At 32.1% G+C, this 22320-nt stretch overlaps 1 protein-coding gene across 2 annotated transcripts; it reads right to left on the reverse strand.

Annotated features, from left to right (window-relative positions):
- Positions 1–5362: 5362 nt before the first annotated feature.
- tos (Exonuclease tos) lies at positions 5363–22301 on the reverse strand. Of its 2 annotated transcripts, XM_085959693.1 has the most exons (11): positions 22041–22301; positions 20717–20836; positions 17778–17829; positions 17089–17298; positions 15520–15735; positions 14951–15110; positions 13719–13855; positions 12643–12851; positions 10018–10780; positions 6988–7193; positions 5363–5505 (listed from the first exon to the last, which is right to left on the reverse strand). In XM_085959693.1, the coding sequence occupies exons 1-11, from the start codon at positions 22199–22201 to the stop codon at positions 5487–5489; spliced, it is 2253 nt and encodes a 750-aa protein (XP_085815819.1). In that variant the 5' UTR covers positions 22202–22301; the 3' UTR covers positions 5363–5486. The 2 variants fall into 2 exon arrangements, with proteins under 2 accessions (XP_085815819.1, XP_085815820.1); XM_085959694.1 differs by lacking the exon at positions 20717–20836.
- Between the last annotated feature and the right edge of the window lie 19 nt (positions 22302–22320).

The following is a 22320-nucleotide window of genomic DNA, read 5'->3' on the forward strand; positions in this document are numbered from 1 at the left end:
ATACGTCAATGGTCAGTGTCACATTCAAGTCGCGTATGGCCTGGGAGCAAATATTTATGATCCATGACCTGGATAGTTGGTGATGTACTTACAAAGTAAGATAGAGCTGCAGTTATTATGTTATTTTTATTTTGTCCCGGACAAGAATCAGAGGATGCAATAACACTTTCAACAGTTGGACTTAAGGTATTCAGAAGACTTATCACACAAAACGCTATTTCGTTGACTCCCCTTGCAGCTATTCCCTCGTGCCACATATAACATGAGGTTTGGTTCGATGTGTAATTTTTTACGGTCAAATTATATGTATACAATTGCCTTTTATAGTACACTATATTTGAGTTAAGAGAAGGCGTTGGCAAACACTGATGCAGATCGAATGCTAAAAAAGCAATTTTACCTTCAGATTGGAGAGCTTTGGTATTATCGTTTTTTTTTTAATTCATAGCCTTCATCTGCCACTTGCAAACTTGTCAGTTTCCAATTTTTGTTTTATTTGTAAATCTGTAGCACATTTTAATTAAATATTGTATGTATCAAAAGTTTTTCATGTGTTTTTGCTAGGTAGGTACTTTAAATGTATATCCGGTGTTTTTAAAAATTGAAGCATACATACTATATGACACAGGAATCATATTTTTTTCCGCTTGCATATCACAATACATTTCAAACATTTTTGATATGTTTTGCTGCCCAGACAGGTATTCTTTGGATGTGCCACAACGTGAATAATAACTTTCATGTTTAGGAAAGCTTTTTATGTGTGCAGTAACGTCTTCCCTTTCGTTTGTATTCTTGTTTATGGGATCGTGTTTTCCACGATTATCATTACCAATAAATCCAGTATCTTTACTTTGTTTGCAGTGATTCCAAAGACATGTTGAAACATTTTTTTGCATACTTTATATTCCAGTCCCTCTGTATTGCTAATTTTATAAATTCAATAAAGACAGCTGCCAAAAATGCAGAATACCATAGATAAGTCTGCACATGCGTAATTTTATAATATACCAAAAGCATATATGTCAGACATATATGCTTTTGCCTTGTTAGATTTTGAAATTTTATATTATGCAAAAGCATATATGTCAGAGATATATGCTTTTGGCTTATTAGAGCTTGATATTTTATGACATGTATTGTTTTTCCAAGTCGTTTTACGAGAAATCTATAGGTTTTAGAGATATATGCTTTTGCCATAACATAAAGTAGGCATTTTTTGACATATTGGCATTCAAATCTCAAAATCGCCAAAACACGACTTATATGCTTCTGCCATATTGGTACGGAATTATAAGCCGAATTATTTGAAGATTACCAATGATACATACAAAATGCCAATTATCTCACTAATTATGCATATTAAAAAAATACCTATATTTGAATTAATGAAAACCTGCATGAAGATTTTTTTATTCTTCCTAGCTTCCCCATATCTAAAAAAATTCGAAAATATTAAAATTATTTTGTTTTTGCAGGTATTTAATGATATTCTACCGTTTAAAATGAATATTTTTAACTTTAAAGAACTAAAAAAAGTAACTACTCACAAAAATTATTATAATATTTTTATTAGAAGGCGATCGCCATGAAAATTAAGATAAAAAGTAGCTCCCAAACTCAAAAAGGTTGGTTTGATATATTAAAATTGAATAAAAGTATAAGAAAAAAAAAATATATTCTTATATGGGTTGATTGATTTTTTCTGCTGCAAAAGTAATGGCTACCAGATAAGTTTGCTCAATATTCAAGATGTCAGAGAATTGATGTAATTGCCATGAGACAAGGAGTTTACTGTAATAAAGCCGTAAATCTTTGTTGGGAGTCAGTAACCACCAGATTTCCTCAATATTTGAAAATGTCATTATATGTCTTTTATCTCCTTGTATTTATTCCACACATCCTGTCTAAATAATTGTCATATGTACTAATGTGTCTCACAGTATATTATGTAGTTTAGTTAGATAACTACGGTAGACACAGACATTTTGTTAATTTTTTTATTCAATTCTCTGAATTACCTATTACATAATATTATTCATGCACTAATTATTTCATTAGAGAATAATTGTTTCAAGCTTTTTAAAAAAGACACATTTAAATTGTATAAAAATATTTATTTTTGACATAATACAAGTTATTAGTTTGACTGAAATGTGAAATATTCATACATATGAGAAGAAATGAAAAAAGGCAGTAGATTATAAGGAGATTAATAATAATAATATTTCGACATGTATATTATAGTTAGAAATATATGGCAATATGATTTCTTTTTAGCAGTTACAGATTTTTGATAAAAATAGAAAGATTCATAACCTCTCATTATTCTGTTTCAGATCTTTTACTTTCACATTTATAAATAAAATACTGGAAAATGAATATTATATATCGTGTCTGTTCTGGCAGAACACTAACTGGAGAATACTAGTTTTAGTAATTTAGTAATTTGACTTTGAAGTTGTTAAAATGTTTGAAATGGTCTATCATGTGAGTTTATTAAGTAATTGTAAAAAGGATGACTTTAAAATAAAGACTGTTTATTTATTAAGAAGGTTTCCAGACGGTAAAGTTTGAAATAAGGAACATTTTTGTATAACTAACTCAATATGTCATTTTTTCGAATTAGTGTCTTCTGCCAGAACAGTGACGAATATACACATTTAAATTCATTCACAACCAGCTTCACATAAACATGAATTAACTAAATTTAAACAATATCAAATCATAAAACATATAACCATGGCCCCCACATCCTATGCGGACCACCAGGCGAGGATCTTGGCGGGCTCTACCACCTATCATCACGGTTAAGACAGCGTCTCCCAAACTGTGTTTCGTGGAACCCCAAGGTTCGGCGAGGTGAAATTAAGTGTATTCTGAATGTTTTAGCAATTTACTGTATTTATAAAATAAATAAACTTGTATAATTGAATTTGTTTATATAAAAATCTGTTTATTGCATACTATGTATCTACCAGTTGACGATGTCCCTTCAAAGTGGACGAAACCGATCCTGATTATTATTTAACAGACTAAAAGTAGCTAAAAAACGACAAAAAATAATCAAAAACTGCATGTGTCACGCACCCCATATTTTTTTAATTCATGTCATAAATTTTTATTGTCCATGGAACAAATCAGTAATAAAAGTGCACGTAAATGTAAATAGACAAAACAAAAGTCGATATTTTGCGAAGTCGCTTTATGTCTTCTGTTTATCTTATTTAGCTGGCTGATCCGCCACGGCAAGCCCACCATAGCTCCGGCCCCCATGCTAGAGGCCTGTCAGCCCCCCTCTTGTAGGAGCCATGCATATAACACAATACAAATAAAACATTCAAGTACAGATACAAAGTACCAGTATAAACAAAGCTCACGCTTCCTGCCATAAAATAATATTTTCTATGAAAAGACAGTCAAAATAAGTAAGTAGGTATAAAAAGATGTCAAATTTTCATAACAAAAAGAAAATTTATTTCCTCTCAGTAAATTAACTCAGTAGTTCGTGGTGGTTCCTTCCCATCCAAATTAAAACATGATAAAGAATTATTTTGCTCAGAAAAAACCTAAATAATAAAATATCAGTAAATTGCACTGCAAATTTTTTGATAAATAAGTATGTATTTATATATTGCATATTTAATTTTTTATTTATCAAGATAATGGACTCACTTTTTTAAAGATGTTATTAAATCTGTATGTGCATAACGTGATGTCATTACTTCTTTATATATGAGGCGTCTAATTCCAAAAAGCGATAAGTCCACATTTGGTCAAAATCGAGAAAAAAATACGCACGTATTCTTTGTATAATTTTACACAATATGTATTGATTTATAAATTTCAAAACGCGACATAACCCTATGAAAAAAAATATTTTAAGTCTCGATTTATTACAAAAAGCGCCAAGTCCGTTTTTCATATTATTTAAAGCTTGGTTGATTTCGCGCGTGTTTAAGTCAACCAATAAGGGAACGTTCAATATTGAAAAGGGCGTCTCCCATGCTGTAGCATATGCCACGGAAATATGTGCCTTATGCGGGATAAATTAAAAAGTGAAGTACAAGTAACACTAAGTCCAATTTTATTTTGCCTATATTTATTACATTTAAGAGTTTATCGGCTGAAACAAATTGCCATTTGGTTCTAATTTCGACAAATAATTGAAGCTAGACACATAAAAACGTTGTTTCCCGAAAATATTGAATTGTGGACTTGTCGCTTTTTGTAATTAGACGCCTCATATAGTCTATTTCCAATTACCGATATGTAAAATACATTTTTGTATTTCAAGCGTAAAAGGTTGGTTTTACCGTTAGTTTCGTTTGTCATCAGACCTATTATATTTTCAAATTAGACCAAAATCTCTATTTTTATTAGCGAATTAACATTTATTCGAAATAAATATAGAGAAAAGTAAATGTACATTTTAGTCATTGCATTTTTAAACATTTTTGTCATTTGCTTTTGGCGGGTTTGGAGGTTAATATTATAACTGCAATACGTCGAGTTTGTCGATATAATTTTGTTAACATTCACAAAATATGTGTAACTTAACGTAACATTGTTAATAGAAAAAAATCTGTTGTCGCATGTAACATATTTGGAAGTGCACGGCATGAATGTCGCTTATGTGTGTAGTTAGCTTAGTGTAAGTCACCACTACTACGCATATAAATCATTCAATTTATAACACACCAGTCACTTTTTAAGCCAGTGCAAACGATGGTCACGTGGCTGCAGTGGTCTGTCAGTGCCAGATCACAAAAGTGCGAAAATGACAACGGACGCGTTCAAAAAGAAATGACATTTCAGATTAAGACATATCCATCCAATAATTGAAACATTGTGCATTGGTGTACTTCTCAATGTACCTTATATTTCTGTCTATATCTTATTTTCTTAAACGCCAATACAAAATCACTGTTTCTTTGTCGGATTAAAAATAAAAATGTCAATCCGTTTTGACAGATTTTGGCAATACATCTAGTCGCAACTGTGTGTAAGTGAATGTAACATTGGCAGTTCTGATTTATGACTAAGTAGGTGTCGAGTCGAATGTCAGTGAGCATTGCGTCGAATTGTACTAAAATAATTAATCTATTAATAGTAGCTTACCAAGATTCATAAAGTAAGTACCTATAATATGTAAAAAGGTAATGTATAGTAGTTCACATATTGTTATTTCAGATCTAAACTATTATGTTATAGTATAAATTAGTCTTATTATGAAATCTAGCAACCTAAATTTTTTGACAGTAAATATACATGTCGCAAAAAAAATGTTTGGGTACTAAAAATATTGTAAAATTTGAACTTTCGAAATATTTGTTTGTAAAGAAAATATATTGGAGCTACCAATAACTGCCGTATGCTTGAGGTACCAAATTGGAAAGTGGGCACTTTCGATAGGAACGGGCCTGTCACTCTCCTTACGATAGTGATGTAGAAAATATTAAATAATACAGGAACATTTCGCCGCACTAGTGTTTAAGTTGTGATCTGAAATAAAGAATAAAAAGATTGTAAATCCTCGATTCAGATTCATAGTTACAACAGGCATGTCATGCAACAAAGTATTTAGTAAAGTATTGCGCACAGACATGTATGTGAAATGGAAATTGGATTTATGGCAGACAGATAAGACGGTGGGACATAAAAATATACGTGAGAGATAAGGAGGATTTTTTAGTTGTTGTAATAATGTATTGGACATAATATAGAAGTCGCAATGTACCAATGATTTTATTGTTAATCGATTTCAATGCACATAATATTTAAATCAAAAATTTCGATTCGCCAACAATAACTGCCCTTTCATAAAAATTTGGTGTTAAGTTGGTGGTGATAATAATTTATGATATTATGTATTATGAATTCATATTCACCACACAATACAAATTATTTAAAAATATGTTTACCTCACTATGTGGGTGAGCTCTATTTATTTTTTATTAAAAAGTCATATAAATTAGTTTGGGGCAAATTATGTCAATGTGTTCTTTCACGTTTTCGAGAATGTCCCTTTTCTTTTGAAGTGATAATGTTTTCTTTTTACTTAGACATTACTTAGAACGGGAGCAAACGAGCAAAAAAACAATACAAAATGTCAAACTTAAACATTTACGTTGAGTAACCATGGCCTCAGTACTGTGGTCATGAAATCTATCAATAGAACACACACATCTGTCTGAAAATCATTTTAATGATTGTCAAGCATTGAATTGAATTTGTAATTTTAATTTAATTTTGAAAATTTCAGATGTAAATTACGGGGAAAAAAATGTAAAACTTGGAATTAAATGTACTAATATGAAACGAGACTGCAGAAGCTATATAACATAAACGTGAATTCTGGGCACTAATGAACACTGATCATAATTATTGTCAAAATTATGTGGTCGGGGTAGTATAGTATTGGCAATAATTATAATGTTACATAAACTCAAACATTATCTTGGTATGTACTCATTCATACTTGATAAAGCATCTGAACGAAACACGTATCGTAAAATATTTTTTTTTATGTGGTGAATACTAAGTGAAAACTAAATACGGTTTATAAAAATTAAGACACATTGTTATATAGTTATCTACACTTCATAAAAGAAATTCTTTGATTTAACATTTCCTAAATTATCAATTCATAATTCAATATCAATCGATAGTCCACGATGGCCGCGCGGCTTACGCGACGGCCTATAGCGTCGTGGGTCTTAGGTTCGAATCCTGGGTCTGGTAAGTACACATATTGTTTTTCAATTTGTATGAGTCAGAATATGTGTATGAGTCAGAGTATGGACCTAATAGGTTGAGCAAGTGGCTGGCATCCATTTCTCGTAAAAACGAAAATCTGTTCATACAAAAGCTCCACTCTGTGTAGGCCCATATTATGATCTTATTGGGATCGGACATGGTTGAATAAAAATAAAATAATAAATTATCAATTACAATAATTATGATAGTAAGTATGTAGAAACTGACTTTTTGTGGAATCCAAAAGTGGTTAATAATGATTGCTGATTTCCAGATAACTTTGATGGGGCTGTTTTCTTATGCAGCCCCAGTCTTCGACAAGACTTGTTTTGTTTCGTTTTATTGCCAGCTAAAGGCTGGCTGGACGGTCGCATTGACGGCGCCATATTCCCTTCAGAAGGGCAATCTACTTCTTTATCACTCATAAAGGATTCCTGAAAATTATAAATATTATTTTACATAGACATGATTAATAATATATTAGTGATAAATTATACAAAATTTACTTAATGACATAAACTTCTAATGTTATAATAATTAATGACTTGGTGAATGCTGGGAGTTTAAGCACAGAATATTATCTATTTATGTAACCACCATCATAATATGATAACACAGTTATTATCTAAAAACTTGGAATATACCCAGAGGGAGCATTAAGACCTTTCAATATTACAGCACTTGACGGGATTTCTGGAATGTTTGCAGTGTGATTGAATTGATGGCCATGGAACAATATTATTTTGGCAGTAGATATCATGGCTACATATATATTACAATGTAATTCTTTTGGTTCCAGTACAGGGAAATGTGTTGTATGTAGTAATAATATTAATAAAACAATTACATATTACATGTATACTATGTATATTGATAACACTTTCTAATCGGGGGTTAATAACAATGGAATTTAGCACGGAACAGACAATTTTTAATGATTTGAGCAAAAATATAATACAATACTCTCATAAAATCAACACAACTTCTTGACCAATAGGTATTTTCGATTAAAATTTTCAATAGAATCATCACTGATAAAAGCAACGCTTAAAAGCAAAAAAAAATACGCCACTTCCATGATAATTTTATTAATATATTTTTTAATTAAATATACATATCAATATATTCTGCATAATATTCATCAATAATTATTATCAATTTAGTAATCGAAATCTGCATGTTTTCATTCTGAATTTACGCAAATATTTAACACATTATATATTTTTTTTTAAAAGCCATAAATATGAGGGAAAGTGTATCATATAAGTCTAATAAATAATAAACAAGCAAAGTCCCACACTTTTAGATTCACTGCAAGTTTGAACTCTGACCAAACATGCAAATAATGCATTTTTGTCTACACAAAGGTTGACAGTATTTTAAAAAATGGCGGTGGCGGCACGTGTGGCAGCTATTTCTAGAAAACCATTATATAAAAACAAAATTCACGATTCAACGAACATAACAACATTTTATATTATTATTAGCATATTATTTATCATATAATATAAGTGCATGTATCATACAAAATGCTCATGCTATATATGCTTATAACTACAATTACAATTACGTAGATAAACAATTATATAAAAAAAACAATTCATTGAATACTGAACAAAAAGGTTAAATAATATTTAAGAATGCATGATTCTTTTCATAGAAAATTTATATTGAATCCTGAGTTAAACTTTTTTTGCGGTTCAGTAAACAGTAATTTTATGTGTAACGCGATCAACCGACAGAATAAAAAAAAATATTTTTACATATCCCACTTGCAGGTCTATTCGTAACAGTTATCACTTGTCACATATAAAAACTGCAATCTACGTAAGACAAGAGCCCTCTCCTCTTGATACTTTTTAATAATCCATCTTCGCGATTCGCCAATCAAAAAACAACACTTTTCTTCGCTCAGCCGCCATCTTTGTACCATAGACGGTTCGGGTTTGCCAGTATAGAAACCCGAACGTCATACTAGTGGGCAAGTTTTAACATGACATACTTTAGCATGTTTCCTTTATTTTCATTCTTCCAAATTAGCACAGAAGGAAACGATTAGCAACGGCTACCTCTAATTCGTAATATGGCGAAAATTTAGGTTGGTAGATATGTCGGTCAAATTCGGAAATGTTCGTACTGCCGAACGCAAGCGGATAAGACCGAACACAAGCGGATAATGTCGAATCAGCGCCATCTAGTCGGTAATGAGCCGAACACAAGAATTTTGTATTGATACGTCAAGACATATCAACATAACCTACAATTTTATTAGTCATGTCATTGCGATTGCAGCAAAACAGTCGGATCTTGCGTCTCAATTCTCAACAATTATGTAAAATTGACATACTCCGTCTCGTTCTCAAAGTTAGCACGGCCAAGCGAGGGGCTGTTAAAAGATATCACCTTTAGACAGTTCAGACGGTTAACTTTTTTACATAATTAACCGCCAGAGTACATAAAGCGATAACTGTGATATATTTATCACAATTAGCTCTTTTTGATGTTAAATGATAAGTTAGAATAGGCTTAGGAATAAGCGGAAAATGTAATTTCACGTTTCCCAACAACAATATGATATAAACAAATGCAAGTTTCAGGGTTTACCTTGACAACAGCCGCACATTTAATAATAATTTATGAAATTGACTGTTTGAGTTTTTGACATAATTGTATGGTGTAAATTTTACTATAAAATGAACTCACAATGTTAAATGACATTCAACTAATTTAAGCATTAGCCAATTACATTCAAACCCCGTTAATATAAACACAGTTAATTGGAAATTCTCCGTACTTTACCGTACTCGAAGTTTTACTGTATTTTTGCCATACATTTTGTATTTTGTAATCCGATTAAATTTTCAGTCCTGTCGATTTCGATATAACGGGGTTTTACTGTAGTTGGTATTTAAGCTTCTTTACATATCGTCTCTGTTCTGGCAGAACACACTAACTGGAGAATACTAGTTTTGAGTAATTTTCCTTTGAAGTTCTTAACATGTTTGAAATGGTCTATCATGTGAGTTTATTAAGTAATCGTAAAAAGGATGACTTTAAAATAAAGACTGTTTATTTATTAAGAAGGTTTCCAGACGGTAAAGTTTGAAATAAGGAACATTTTGGTATAACTAACTCAATATGTAATTTTTTCGAATTAGTGTCTTCTGCCAGAACAGTGACGATATATTTTGGCTCCATTTGGTATTATAGTTTTTTTGTACATCGTCTATTGAACAGTAACATATTTTATGTTTTTACCTGAGAAGCAACCGGTGTTACTATATCCTCCAACGGGTAGGTGTTTTCATTGTGAAAACTATCAGAATAGCTTATTGTTTCCGACATGGTTTTCCTAAATGGATTCTTGTAATTAATACTATCGCCGGACAATGTTGGATCACTACACTCTCCTGCTGTTAAGAAGCTGCTAGAAGATGACAGTCTTTTGTCCAGACTATTTGTTTCATCAACTAAAACGTCTGTAATGCTGTCACTTTCAACATCAGGTTTGATAGCATCATCTGAATCGTCCAACATTTTCAAGCCGGCTATTCCAGATACATTCAGACCGCTTTCATCTTTGATCGGTAAATAATCTCTTTCTAATTCATCGGTGTCACATTTTATTTCAATATCAGATCCAAAAAACCTGCTTTGGACAGGATTATTTTGATCTAACACAGTTCGTTGAAATTTGCTAAGTTTATTAAATTTAGAAAAAGAATTGTGCTTCATTAATTTATGATAATTTCTATTTTTATTTTCTAAAATAGGAGATGTGTTTGAATCAGATCCACAATATCCGTCATTGGACGTAGACGATACTCTCTTGATATCACTTTCGGTTTCATTGGAGATTTCTTGTAAACCTTTCTTGGAAGAATTATTTAAAGCAAATGGATTTTTCGTTTCGAAAATTTCCGTTGAATTGAAATCCTGAGTTTCTTCAACGATGAGAATTTTTTTCTTTTTATTCGGTGGTTGTTGGCAATACATAGAACTAAGATCATCTATGGTCAACCTAGAACAACATAATTACACGATCATTTAGTTATACATCTTCGTTTGACACAGATCAATTCATTCAAATTCAACACGTTCACAACATGACGTGAAAAAAAAAATAGAAACAGTATTAGAAAAATAGTAAAAAGAGTAAATACAAAAATTATAATGTACCTACATAGAAGTACGCGAAATGAGCTAAGTAGGCCCTATTTTAAGAATTGTCCACCTAAACTCATCCTTTAGTATGTGGAATACTTTAATAGCCAAAGTGATCGGTTGAACACAGTTATTGCCCGCCCAATTGGCATTACCAATAGCAGATTAATTCTTTGGAAAAACAAGCAATTGATCTTCCCGATTTCTAAGATAGTTATCAGGGATAAACAAATCAATACGTATAAGTCAGTTAGAAAAATTACAAAGCCAAATATAGATCTCTTCCGACTTTAAGACTGCAGAATGAAAGCATACCTAAAATAAAATAAGTCAGATAAAGCCTAGGATGGTATCCATACAGCAGTGGCGAAGGGTGGAGGTAGGCTGTTAAGATTCGCTATAAATAGTGCACACTAAACTTTTTTAGTCATATGTATTTTTTTTTATTGAACTAAGACTACAATTTACAGATGGTGTTAGATAGTTTTTAAAAATCAATTAAACCATGCCTAAACGAAACCATGAGAGTTTTGGTCTAATTTGGGCAATACGACAAAATTGTGCACACTTTTTCATTCATAGTTATTTGTTTTCGTTGGATTAAAAACACATATTACACATATTATTGGTTTATTTTTTTAATTCATTAAGCCCTGACTAAACCAAACTATAATAAATAAAAAATATTATTCTATTTATAAAATATTCAAAGTTATGTATGATTTCATTGCATAATTTTAGATATTTTATGGATAGACATGTATTTTTTGACTATTACCTATTATGGCTTGGTTTCTCAGGGTTTAATTGAATTTTAAAAACTAACCAACACTATCTGTAAATTGTAGTCTTATTTCAATGAAAACAAATATGTATGTCTGAAAAAGTTTAATGTGCACTGTTTATGGCGGATCTTAACAGCCTACCTCCACCCTTCGCCACTGCCATACAGCCTCAAGTAACAGAATCTCAAAAATTTCTTTTGAACCCTCTCTCCTATCAGGCCGTACATCAATTGTTTCATAAGTTATTGTCTTCTACATTATTTTAATACATAATTATTATTACAATATGTTGGGAATAGTACAAAATAATTGAAATTATAATATGTAACTGGTCTCTGGTGTAACATAATAATTATGAAAGTAGTACATATGTAGGTACTAATAATATTAAAAAAAAACGGTCGAATCTGATTATAAAGGCACAATATTCAATTGGCTGCTGAGAATAAAAAAAAAATAGGGTGCCATGGAAGAGTGCTGTACAACGAACAAGTTTGAAAACCATCGACCTATACTAACTATTTCATAACCTACTTTTGTACTCTCAACTATCTATTGTAGTGGCGAAGACTACCTGTCGGTTAAAAGTAAATGATTATAACAAATAGGAAAAATAACAATAAACACAGGAGTAAAAAATTATATGCAAGTATCATGTTTTAGTTTATTTGGATTATCTCTTGCAAGCGGCAAGATTTTTACAAGGCCGTGTCTCATACATTCTGGATATTTTTTGCACAGATACCTATTCTAATTATGTTTACGTATACGATTACTAAATTACTCTATTTAATAAGATATTTCGTTATCTGGTAACACCTCTCAGTATTGAGTCTAAGAAATTAAAAAAAAAAATTAAAAATAACTGTTAATTATTTTAGTTGGCTTATATTTTACACACAATATTTGAGGTATCTAAATCAATATAATTTACCCTTCATCCTTCTTCTCTTCTGTTCGTGGCATCACCATCTTTGAAACGAGAGGTCTAGTCGTGGGCATAGAAAAAGCACTCACACATTTCTGAACAGACTTCCTCTTCATATCAGAACTTTTTAGATGCTCCAAATAATTTTCGCTCCACATACTTTTATGAGGTGCGATACTGCACTGTTTCCATCCATTTGTTCTACCACCGGATGGCTACAAAATGAGAAATGAGAATGCAAATTTATAAAACATATAATATACTTATTACCAATTTTTTTATTGTGTTAAAAAATCCAGTCTGGTTGCGCTTTTCACAGTTGACTGTAATTTGAAGATGCTTGTGGATTACGGATCTAGGGGGGGGGGGGTTAAGCAGTGATTCAATCCAGGCACTAACATTTGATGTTGAGAGGGCTGGCATGCCGGAGCTAGTTCGGTGTTCACGCACTCACACACTGGTAAACGGTTTGGAATGTCACTCTCACGGTTTCACTTGTGTTTTGGGATAAATGATGATGACAAGTTCGAGATGGATGATAGACGCGACGTTCGCTCAAACCATATTAGATTTAGCGCAACGAAGGTCGAACAGTTAAGTTTTAGATGAGTCACTCTGTGGTTAACGCGGCTTCAGTCGTATCGTATCAGATCATGGCGCGATAGAGTCATAGCTTTAACAAGCCTATGCGCATCCGCTGTCTTGAAGTAACTTAATGTAACTCACAATCACGGTCGACTCATGACCCGTAACTGCTGGTCGCCTGGTCTTGCGACAATAACTGGGATTTTTGGGAGTTAGGGAAAAAGGAATGAAGGCCACCATAATTGGCCCAACCAGTCTCAAACATCAATATGTACGTCTGGAATTCATTGTAATGACTGCCACTGTCATGCATTGAATTGAATGTGTTCAAAGATAATGGAATTTTGAATATATCATACATAAATTGCAGAAAATAAAACGTAAAACTGGGAATTAAATGTACTAAAATGAAGCGTAACAGCAGAAACTAGGCACAAAAAACCTGAAATCCAGGCAAGTAAAATGGAGATCCACTGTGCATAATATTATTATGTTACCTTTATTTGATGATTGTCTGGATGCCAATTATCCATTTTTTTGAGTGAAAAGGGATCCAAATTTCCTAATGCTAATTGAAATGCGATTTCTGGGTCTAAAACTGCTCCGGCATTTGTGCAATCTTTAGGGTCAGTACCTGAAATAATTTTTTTCCCAACAAGTTTATTTATTTATTAATTTACACATTTAGAAAAAAATGTTGTGACCCGACCATTATTAGACAATCCAATATTAAGTGAAAGCTTTATAATTATTATACAAAATAAATGTATTGAAATTTAAAAAAAAAAGCCGAATGAACAAAACAAAAATAATGAACATTTTCAAACATAGCTTTAATAATATAATTACTTAAGGGCGGACATGCTCAGCGTAGGTCAAAATGGAGCTTTTATTGCATTTTCAAAGCATGATCCTGGACATTCCTTAAACGTTGTAGATAATCTATTTATATAATTTTGAAGCCTTATTATCCTTTATATTTATTTTAAACATTTGATGATTGCATAAAGTATTATTATTACATAAAATAGTATTCCTTTAAATCTCTCGCACTAATATTTTAGAATATAGTCATATTTCAGTACATGCATGTGCAGTGGTGTTAAGATTTTTTACATTTATTAATTTTTAAACGCATTTATAAAACCATTGGTATAATTTATGTCGACATTATTATAGTGAAATATTTACGATACAAAATTATATTGATAATCTCTGTGATCCCAAATTTGACAAGAGTTAGGCATTTTATTATTCAAAACATAACACATTTGAAGATAATTCCAAAGATACTAATTATAAGCTATGTCTTTGACCATTCAAGTATGATTAACATCCTACGAATAATGATTGCTTTATAATAATTATTGACCTAAGGATAAGGTAGTGTTTTTTTGAAATACGCCATTTCTTTTGGCATTCCCCAGTAGTTAAGCTACAACATACGGCCGTAGCCATAAATTTAAAAAACTATAATTGAGGTAGGGAGTAAAATGATGTTAACGCGCGTGTTTGAACATGTACCTAACCGAATTTTTTTTTTTTAAACGGTATATGTTCAAACACGCGCGTTAACATCATTTTACTCCATTTTGACCTACGCTGATTAAACCCCCCTTTATTAAATTGTTTTATGGTCTCTTATTAAAATAGGAGATTAATGAATGTATATATTTTCATAGTACTTAACAAATAGATTGATGGAGCATTTAAAATTAATTGTTCCAACCTTCATCTTCTAACGACATGAGAGGAAGCAGCTCTCTCTTGAGAGGATCGTATACGAGTTGGTGTTTGAATGTAGCCTCGGCTTTCACAAAACCGTCACAGTATTCTTCGCTAACTGTCATCGAGTTTTTATTGAAGAATGAAGGAACTTTTTTCAAGGCCTGAAACGAGATTCCATGTAAGTATGTTGTTAAATAGTAAAATACATTATATAGAAATATAATAGGAAAATTGAAAAAAATATCATTCATAACAAAATTTCTCTATATCAGCGTTTCTGAAATGGAGTTCTGCAGCACCCTTGGGTTCAGTGATGGTTTCTGGTTTTTTATATGGGTTTCTGATTACTTGAACTGAGAACAAACATTTTGTGTTTACCAAAAATTACGTATTACGTCGACACATTCACAAAATTAAATAAATTGTATTAACTATATTCAACTTCCATATTTGCATGGCTTATTCATAACCTGGCCATGGCCATATATTAGTTCATGAAAATTAACATAAAGTGATTGATTTGATTCTGTATTTGCGAAATTACGAATAAATTATAACAATAAAACTTACATTGCCAATTTTTGGATCCTGCGTGGCATTTATAAATTGTCTCGCCTTCACCAATCCGATCCCAGGAAGCGAAGCGAGATAGTCGCAACCCGACATGATGCACATCTGACGAAATTTGTTGAAATCGAATCGCTCCAGTGGACATTTCATAACGAGAGGAAGTTTCGAGCTCTCCACCAAGACGCCGTGACCATTCAAATCCATCTTATAGAAGATCTGCATCGAAAAAAAAAGTACAGTACAATTTTACACAATGTTGAAAGCTGTCAGTTCTTTTTAGCGGCATACTAAATGGGTCTGGAAGTAAGCTTAAAAAAAACCAAACTTGTGACAGTTATTTCTCAATAAAAATCACTGAAGATAATTTCAGTTTGACATGAGTGACATTCACGTACCATATAGCCTCGATTTACGGACTGATTGGGGGTGAAGATAGTCTGAATATTGATAAATCCTGATAATTCGCATTTCGAGAAATTATTGCTAGCCAAAAATAATAAAGAAAAGTTGAAACGGAAAAAACAGCTGCCAACCGGAACCGAATTTATAAAATTCAATGAAAAAGCTTTCGGTCAGAAAAGCGAGAAAAAAAAAGGTACTGTTCGGTTATACCGGAGGCAGCGGAAAACGCATTTTGAAAATAGCCGATAAACTGGATTATTTGTTAGGTTAACCTAACCAAACCTAACCTAACCTAACCTAACCTAACCTAACCCAACCTAACCGAACCTAAACTAACCCAAACTAACAAATAATCCAGTTTATCGACTATTTTCAAAATGCGTTTTCCGCTGCCTCCGGTATAACCGAACAGTACCAAAAAAAACCTTTAAAAAATTTGGGCCAGAAGAGTTAAAAAATATAGATAGTTTCTCAAGAAATCAATACACCAATCTCAAATTTTCGAGAAAAAAAAATTCTACAAATTCATAAGGAATCTCGAGAAAAACAATTACTTATAATATTGTGTAGCAGTGGCGAAGGGTGGAGGTAGGCTGTTAAGATTCGCTATAAATAGTGCACACAAAACTTTGTTGGTCATATATATTTGTTTTTATTGAACTAAGACTACAATTTACAGATGGTGTTAGTTAGTTTTTAAAAATCAATTAACCCCTGCCTAAACGAAACCATAATAGTTTTAGTCTAATTTGGGCGATACGACAACATTGTGCACACTTTTTCATTCATAGTTATTTGTTTTCGTTGGATTAAAAATACATATTACACATATTGTTGGTTCATTTTTTTATTTCATTAAGCCCTGCCTAAACCCAACTACAATAAATAAAAAATATTATTCTATCTATAAAATATTCAAAGTTATGTATGATTTTAATTGCATAATTTTAGATATTTTATAGATAGACATGTATTTTTTGACTATTATCTATTATGGCTTGGTTTCTCAGGGTTTAATTGAATTTTAATAACTAACCAACACTTTCTGTAAATTGTAGTCTTATTTCAATGACAACAAATATGAATGTCTGAAAAAGTTTAATGTGCACTATTTATGGCGGATCTTAACAGCCTACCTCCACCCTTCGCCACTGTTGTGTAGTGTACCTTTTTGCATCCGAATAGTATTAAATCAGAATCTTCTGTAATAACCACTTGCGCTACATCTATCTTGTTGAGATAGGCCATTTGTGCGTCGGCTTCGTAAGGTGCAACAATGCAATCTACATTCATTGCTCTGCATTGTTTTATTAATTCCAAAGCCATTTCGTGGGTGATGTCCACACAGCGGCGCATATAGCCTCTTGCTTCATCCATCTATAAGGTAAGATATACACATAATATACTCATAATAACTTCTTTGTTACCAATTATGTCCTGATGAATGTAATGACATGTCCTGTAAATACAACACATCTGACCAACCTATCGATATGCGTGATCCAGAATAATTATCAAATAGATTGAGCGAATAACCAAGCAAATTGGTATTTATTGAAGATATCATAAAGACGAAACTGTTTTTGGAGAAAAATTGTAAAAATATTATGTATATAACGTAAAGATTAAATTTTAAAATAACTAAAAATATTGAGTGTTAGTTATTTCTTTAGAACCACTTCTTTCTACAATGAAAGAAGAGTGAAAAAAACTAATAATTAATAATAATATACTATACTCATTCTTTTCTCTGTGGAGGCAAATACGCTCTATTTAGAAGCGAAAAATGGTAAATAGCAATTTTCCTTACTATGGATTATTGCCGTATAATTTTATTTTGAGTCTAAAATAATTACCTTTCCCAATCTCATGAGTTCTGCAGCTCTTTTTTTGGCTGTATTTCTGGACCTGTAATTTATATGAATTTTGTAATATTTTATAAATATTAATACTATGTGCATTCATTCAATCTATGTAAGTAGTTTTCAGTGGCTAATATGCCATACTAGGCTATTATTTAAAGCCTACCTTCTAAAAAAAAAGTATTTAAATAAAGTTCATTATTTTATATTCTACAAAAATAATATAATTTGCCAATGACATCTGTCTGTAGGTATATATAATAAATTGATTATCCACTTGCCTAACCAGACTGAGATGTACATGGCACTAATAAGTAACCAGCTATGGCACTAATCAATCAAAAAAAGTCTGCAAGAAATTTCGAACATTTCACGCATACAACACATACCACATACAATTACACACATAGAGTGAGTATAATACCTATTTTACGTTTTTTAAGGGACTGAAGGGGAGGGAAAATGTAAAAGGAGGGTATTGAAAAAAAAAACATTTAAATTTTATGTTTCTAAAAAAACAACATTCAATTTAAATTTTTATTGAAATTTTTATTAAAAAAATCATGTAAGTAGGTACGAGGGTGGGTCAATAATTCCTTAGAAAAAAGCATTAAAACAGTTTTTATTTTTGTATTTTTTTTTATTTCTCAACATAATCTCCTTGGAGCTCAATACACTTGGTTAGACGTTTCTCAATTTTTTTTAAACCGTCAGAAAAATAAGTTTTCGGAAGGTCCTCAAAATAAGCATTTGTCCGATCGATGACTTCTTCATTTGAAAAAAAACGTTGTCCACTTAGCCATTTTTTTAAGTTTGGGAAAAGGAAAAAGTCACTGGGGGCTAAATCTGGCGAATACGGTGGGTGGTCGACCAATTCGAACTTCAATTCTTCAATTTTAGCCATTGGTCGTAAACATGTGTGAACACGGGCATTGTCCTGATGAAAGAGGATTTTTTTCCTGTTTAAATGAGGCCGTTTTTCTTCAATTTCGTTTTTTAGCTGGTCCAATAAAGATGCATAATAATCCCCTGTTATTGTTTTTCCTTTTTCCAAATAGTCAACGAAAATAATTCCACGTGCATCCCAAAATACAGTAGCCATAACCTTACCAGCTGATTTTACGGTTTTCGCCTTCTTTGGACATGGTTCGCCTTTCGCAATCCACTGCTTTGACTGTTCTTTCGTCTCGGGAGTATAGTGGTGTATCTATGTTTCATCTACAGTCACAAAGCAACGAAAAAATTCATCCGGATTGCGTTGCATGAGCGACAACAGGGCTTTAGAGGCCACCACCCTATTGCGTTTATTGTCGACTGTGAGCAAACGCGGCACCCATCTTGCAGAAACTTTTTTCATGCCCAATTTGTCATGTAAAATAGATATGACGCTACCTTTTGAGATCCCTGTAACCTCAATTATCTCACTCAACTTTAATCTTCGGTCACTTAACACCATATCGTGGATTTTATTGATCATTTCTGGTGTAGTCACCTCTACAGGACGTCCTGAGCGTGGTTCATCCTTTGTTGATGTACGACCACGTTTAAATTCATTTAACCAGTTATAAATAGTTGCAAGTGAAGGAGCAGATATGCCGTGAACTAAATCCAACTCATTTTTTATTTCCTTTGCTGTTAACCCTTTTATATTAAAATGTTTAATAACAGCTCTAAACTCATTTTTCTCCATTTTTGTAAACAAGCAAATTTTTTTTTTAAATGTACGAAAATAAAAAACAACAACCCGACCAATCTGATTGAAACTTCGCAGCATACTGAATCGGTAGTGCCGCTGCATGAAAACAAACCGCTTACAGTACTAGTCGCGCCACCTGTCGGCTTTTCTAAGGACTTATTGACCCACCCTCGTATATTAGTTTGTTGCATTTTTGTTTTTTTGTTATGTAATTCTCTTTCAAGACTATATAAACATTTAAAAGTGTCATCTTGAATATCAGCAAAGCTTGTAAAGTAGGTTTTTAAACCCTCGATGAACCTCATTGCTTCTTCTTTTGTTGGAATATCAACCTCTTCTTCATCAGACAGTTCTTCAGCAGAAAAGTCTGCTGGTGTTAAATGACTAAAGACACGGAGTTTTCCCTTCAAACACCTTACGCCGTTCGAATGTCACGACCCAATCATTGTCAAGCGCGCGTAACTCGCATATTTTGAATATTTCCGACGTAAATTGCGGGAAATAAAAACGTAAATGCGGGTATTAAATGTACTGAAATACATCGGGACTGAAAAAATTACACGCAATTGCCGGGAAAACATGAATTCCGGGCACGTAAAAACGAGGTAATACTGTATTGTAATAAACACAAACACACAATATCAAAACCAGTGTCATACTATCACATGACCTGAGGCTGTAGGTATTTTAGTATAACCTGCTTAAAACGATGTAATTTTTGTAAATATATACAATAATTTAAGTGCGCAGGATTCAATGCCATGTGATCTCGTGCTCAAAATGCTTAACATTGTGACAGTGGAATTTTCTAGCCCAAGTTTGTATCAAGGGTGGGCATTACTTTTATTTAATATCTATTTTAGTGCCTGTTGTCTTTATTTGTAAAATATCTATTATAAAAAGTTAAAATATAATATTTGTTGTTCAGTAAAATACTGAAGATGAACAAAATTCAAATTCAAGTCCTGTAAATATGCCTGTCCTAGAATCCATTTTCAGTTATCTGCTATAACAGCCTGTCTATCTTCAACAGGAACCCTTCATCACCGGTAATTTTACAATATACGGTGAAATAATAAATATCTGCAGCTCATTTACAACTAATTAACTTGAAATGGTTGGACAGCTAGCCAACAGCCATTCCCCATAAAAATACTTTTTATAAAATCTCCACTCAGTGGGGATTCACACTAAGAGCGCCAAAACTTATAATTGTGAAGAAATTAAAGATACTCACTCTCTTCTCTTGGCTTCTGTCATTGCTTTGGCCGGCAAATGTCGGCCATCAAACACCAGGATGGGTTTAATGGAGTGCGACAGTAGCATGTTCACATATTTCAAGCAGTACCTGATGTGCCTGTAAATATTAATTAACAATTTATGTAATGGAATATCTTTTATAACAGCGCGATTTTGAGGAAACTGTCTAGGCACAGAGTGGCGGTTTAAAACACTTGCCCTATGCTTCAAATTAATTTTGAGACCCAATGAAAAATTGTTAACAAATACTTACAGACGAACCAGAAATTATTTTTTTGTTTTTTATTCAATATTAAATATATATAAGGTTTTAAGAATGTCAGAAGCTCTATTATAGAAACTCAGTCCAACGTTTTCTAGAAATTATCTATATTTCTGAGATTTTCAAAATTATGTTATTTCTAGAAATTACATATTGACACCTTGATTTAGGTAAAAAAAGGGTAAGTGAACTAATATTTATTACCAATTAATATATATCTATAAACATCTTTGTGAATACCATATATATATTTGTTTTAAATCTACCGTTTTAAAACAGGATCGATCATTGCAAATTCATCTGTAGCAAACGTCTTATTAATTTGCTAGGATTGAGCAAAAATGCTTTGTATTAGTGTTACGAATTACAATAATTACATGCTTCTCTCCACCACCCGTCATGTCTCCACACCTTTTCGGAAGAATAGCGTAGCATTATGAATGAGAACTGTAATTTTAAGTTGTGTTGAAGTAGTCCCAGGAAGAACTTCACAATTTTAACTTTATGAATCATCATTTCTTAAATGAACAATCACGTTGAATCGTAAATGATAATAGATAAATAAGCAACCAAAGCAAGACGTCAATGACAGGCTGCCATTTAAAGAAGAGGACATTAGTTTCTAAAATTACCCATTCAACCATATTTTAAATATTCTATAATCGCTACTATGTTAGTTATAATACAAAATACTCGCATTTCTCTCTCTATTATTATTGCGAGTAATTCAATCTCGTAGGTTAAACATGTGATTTTTTTTAAATATTTGCTATAGCACATAAGAATGGGAGGGGTGTCATCACAGGAACATCGTTGACACAATAAAAATAGAACAATTCAAGCATTGTTTCATTCAGTATAAATGTTATTTCATATACTTACGTGCTTATATCATAGTAACTAATATGAAAGTTTAAGAAAAGCTATAAAAGCTTTGAGTCATAATCTAAAATATACCGTTACAATTAAGAATGAATTATAGGTAATGAAATATATGAAACTATGTACTTCATATATAAATTATATTGTTGAAACTCACGCATCGGTTTGTTCTCCTCGCACAAGTTTATCCGCGCAAGAAAAAGCTCCCTTGTGAAGCCAACAATACGTATCGATGGCAACTGCACAGCCAGAGAAATCTGAAATATTACATTTCTTTGAGGCTTTCTCAAGAAAGGGCAGTAGGCCAGTGATTCCCATATCTGCATTACGATATTATTATATTGTTATGACTACTAATATTGCTTGTGATGGAGCATTCAAATAATCGATCAACAAAATGTCAGCTGTCACAAATGTCAAGAAGTAGGGCGCGAAAA

Source organism: Rhyacophila brunnea, unplaced genomic scaffold (assembly GCF_057557595.1).
Source record: "Rhyacophila brunnea isolate RB1 unplaced genomic scaffold, BYU_Rbru_1.0 scaffold_9, whole genome shotgun sequence".
NCBI classification, from domain to species: Eukaryota; Metazoa; Arthropoda; class Insecta; order Trichoptera; family Rhyacophilidae; genus Rhyacophila; species Rhyacophila brunnea.

Bases quoted from the DNA above. Each gene is read 5' to 3' on its own strand.
- tos (XM_085959693.1), bottom strand. From the start codon at position 22,201: ATGGGAATCACTGGCCTACTGCCCTTTCTTGAGAAAGCCTCAAAGAAA. The intron at 15,736-17,088 runs GTACACTACACA...TTTTCGATGCAG, and splicing joins TACTATTCGGATGCAAAAAG to ATCTTCTATAAGATGGATTT. The intron at 12,852-13,718 runs GTAACATAATAA...CTCATTTTGTAG, and splicing joins CAGACAATCATCAAATAAAG to CCATCCGGTGGTAGAACAAA.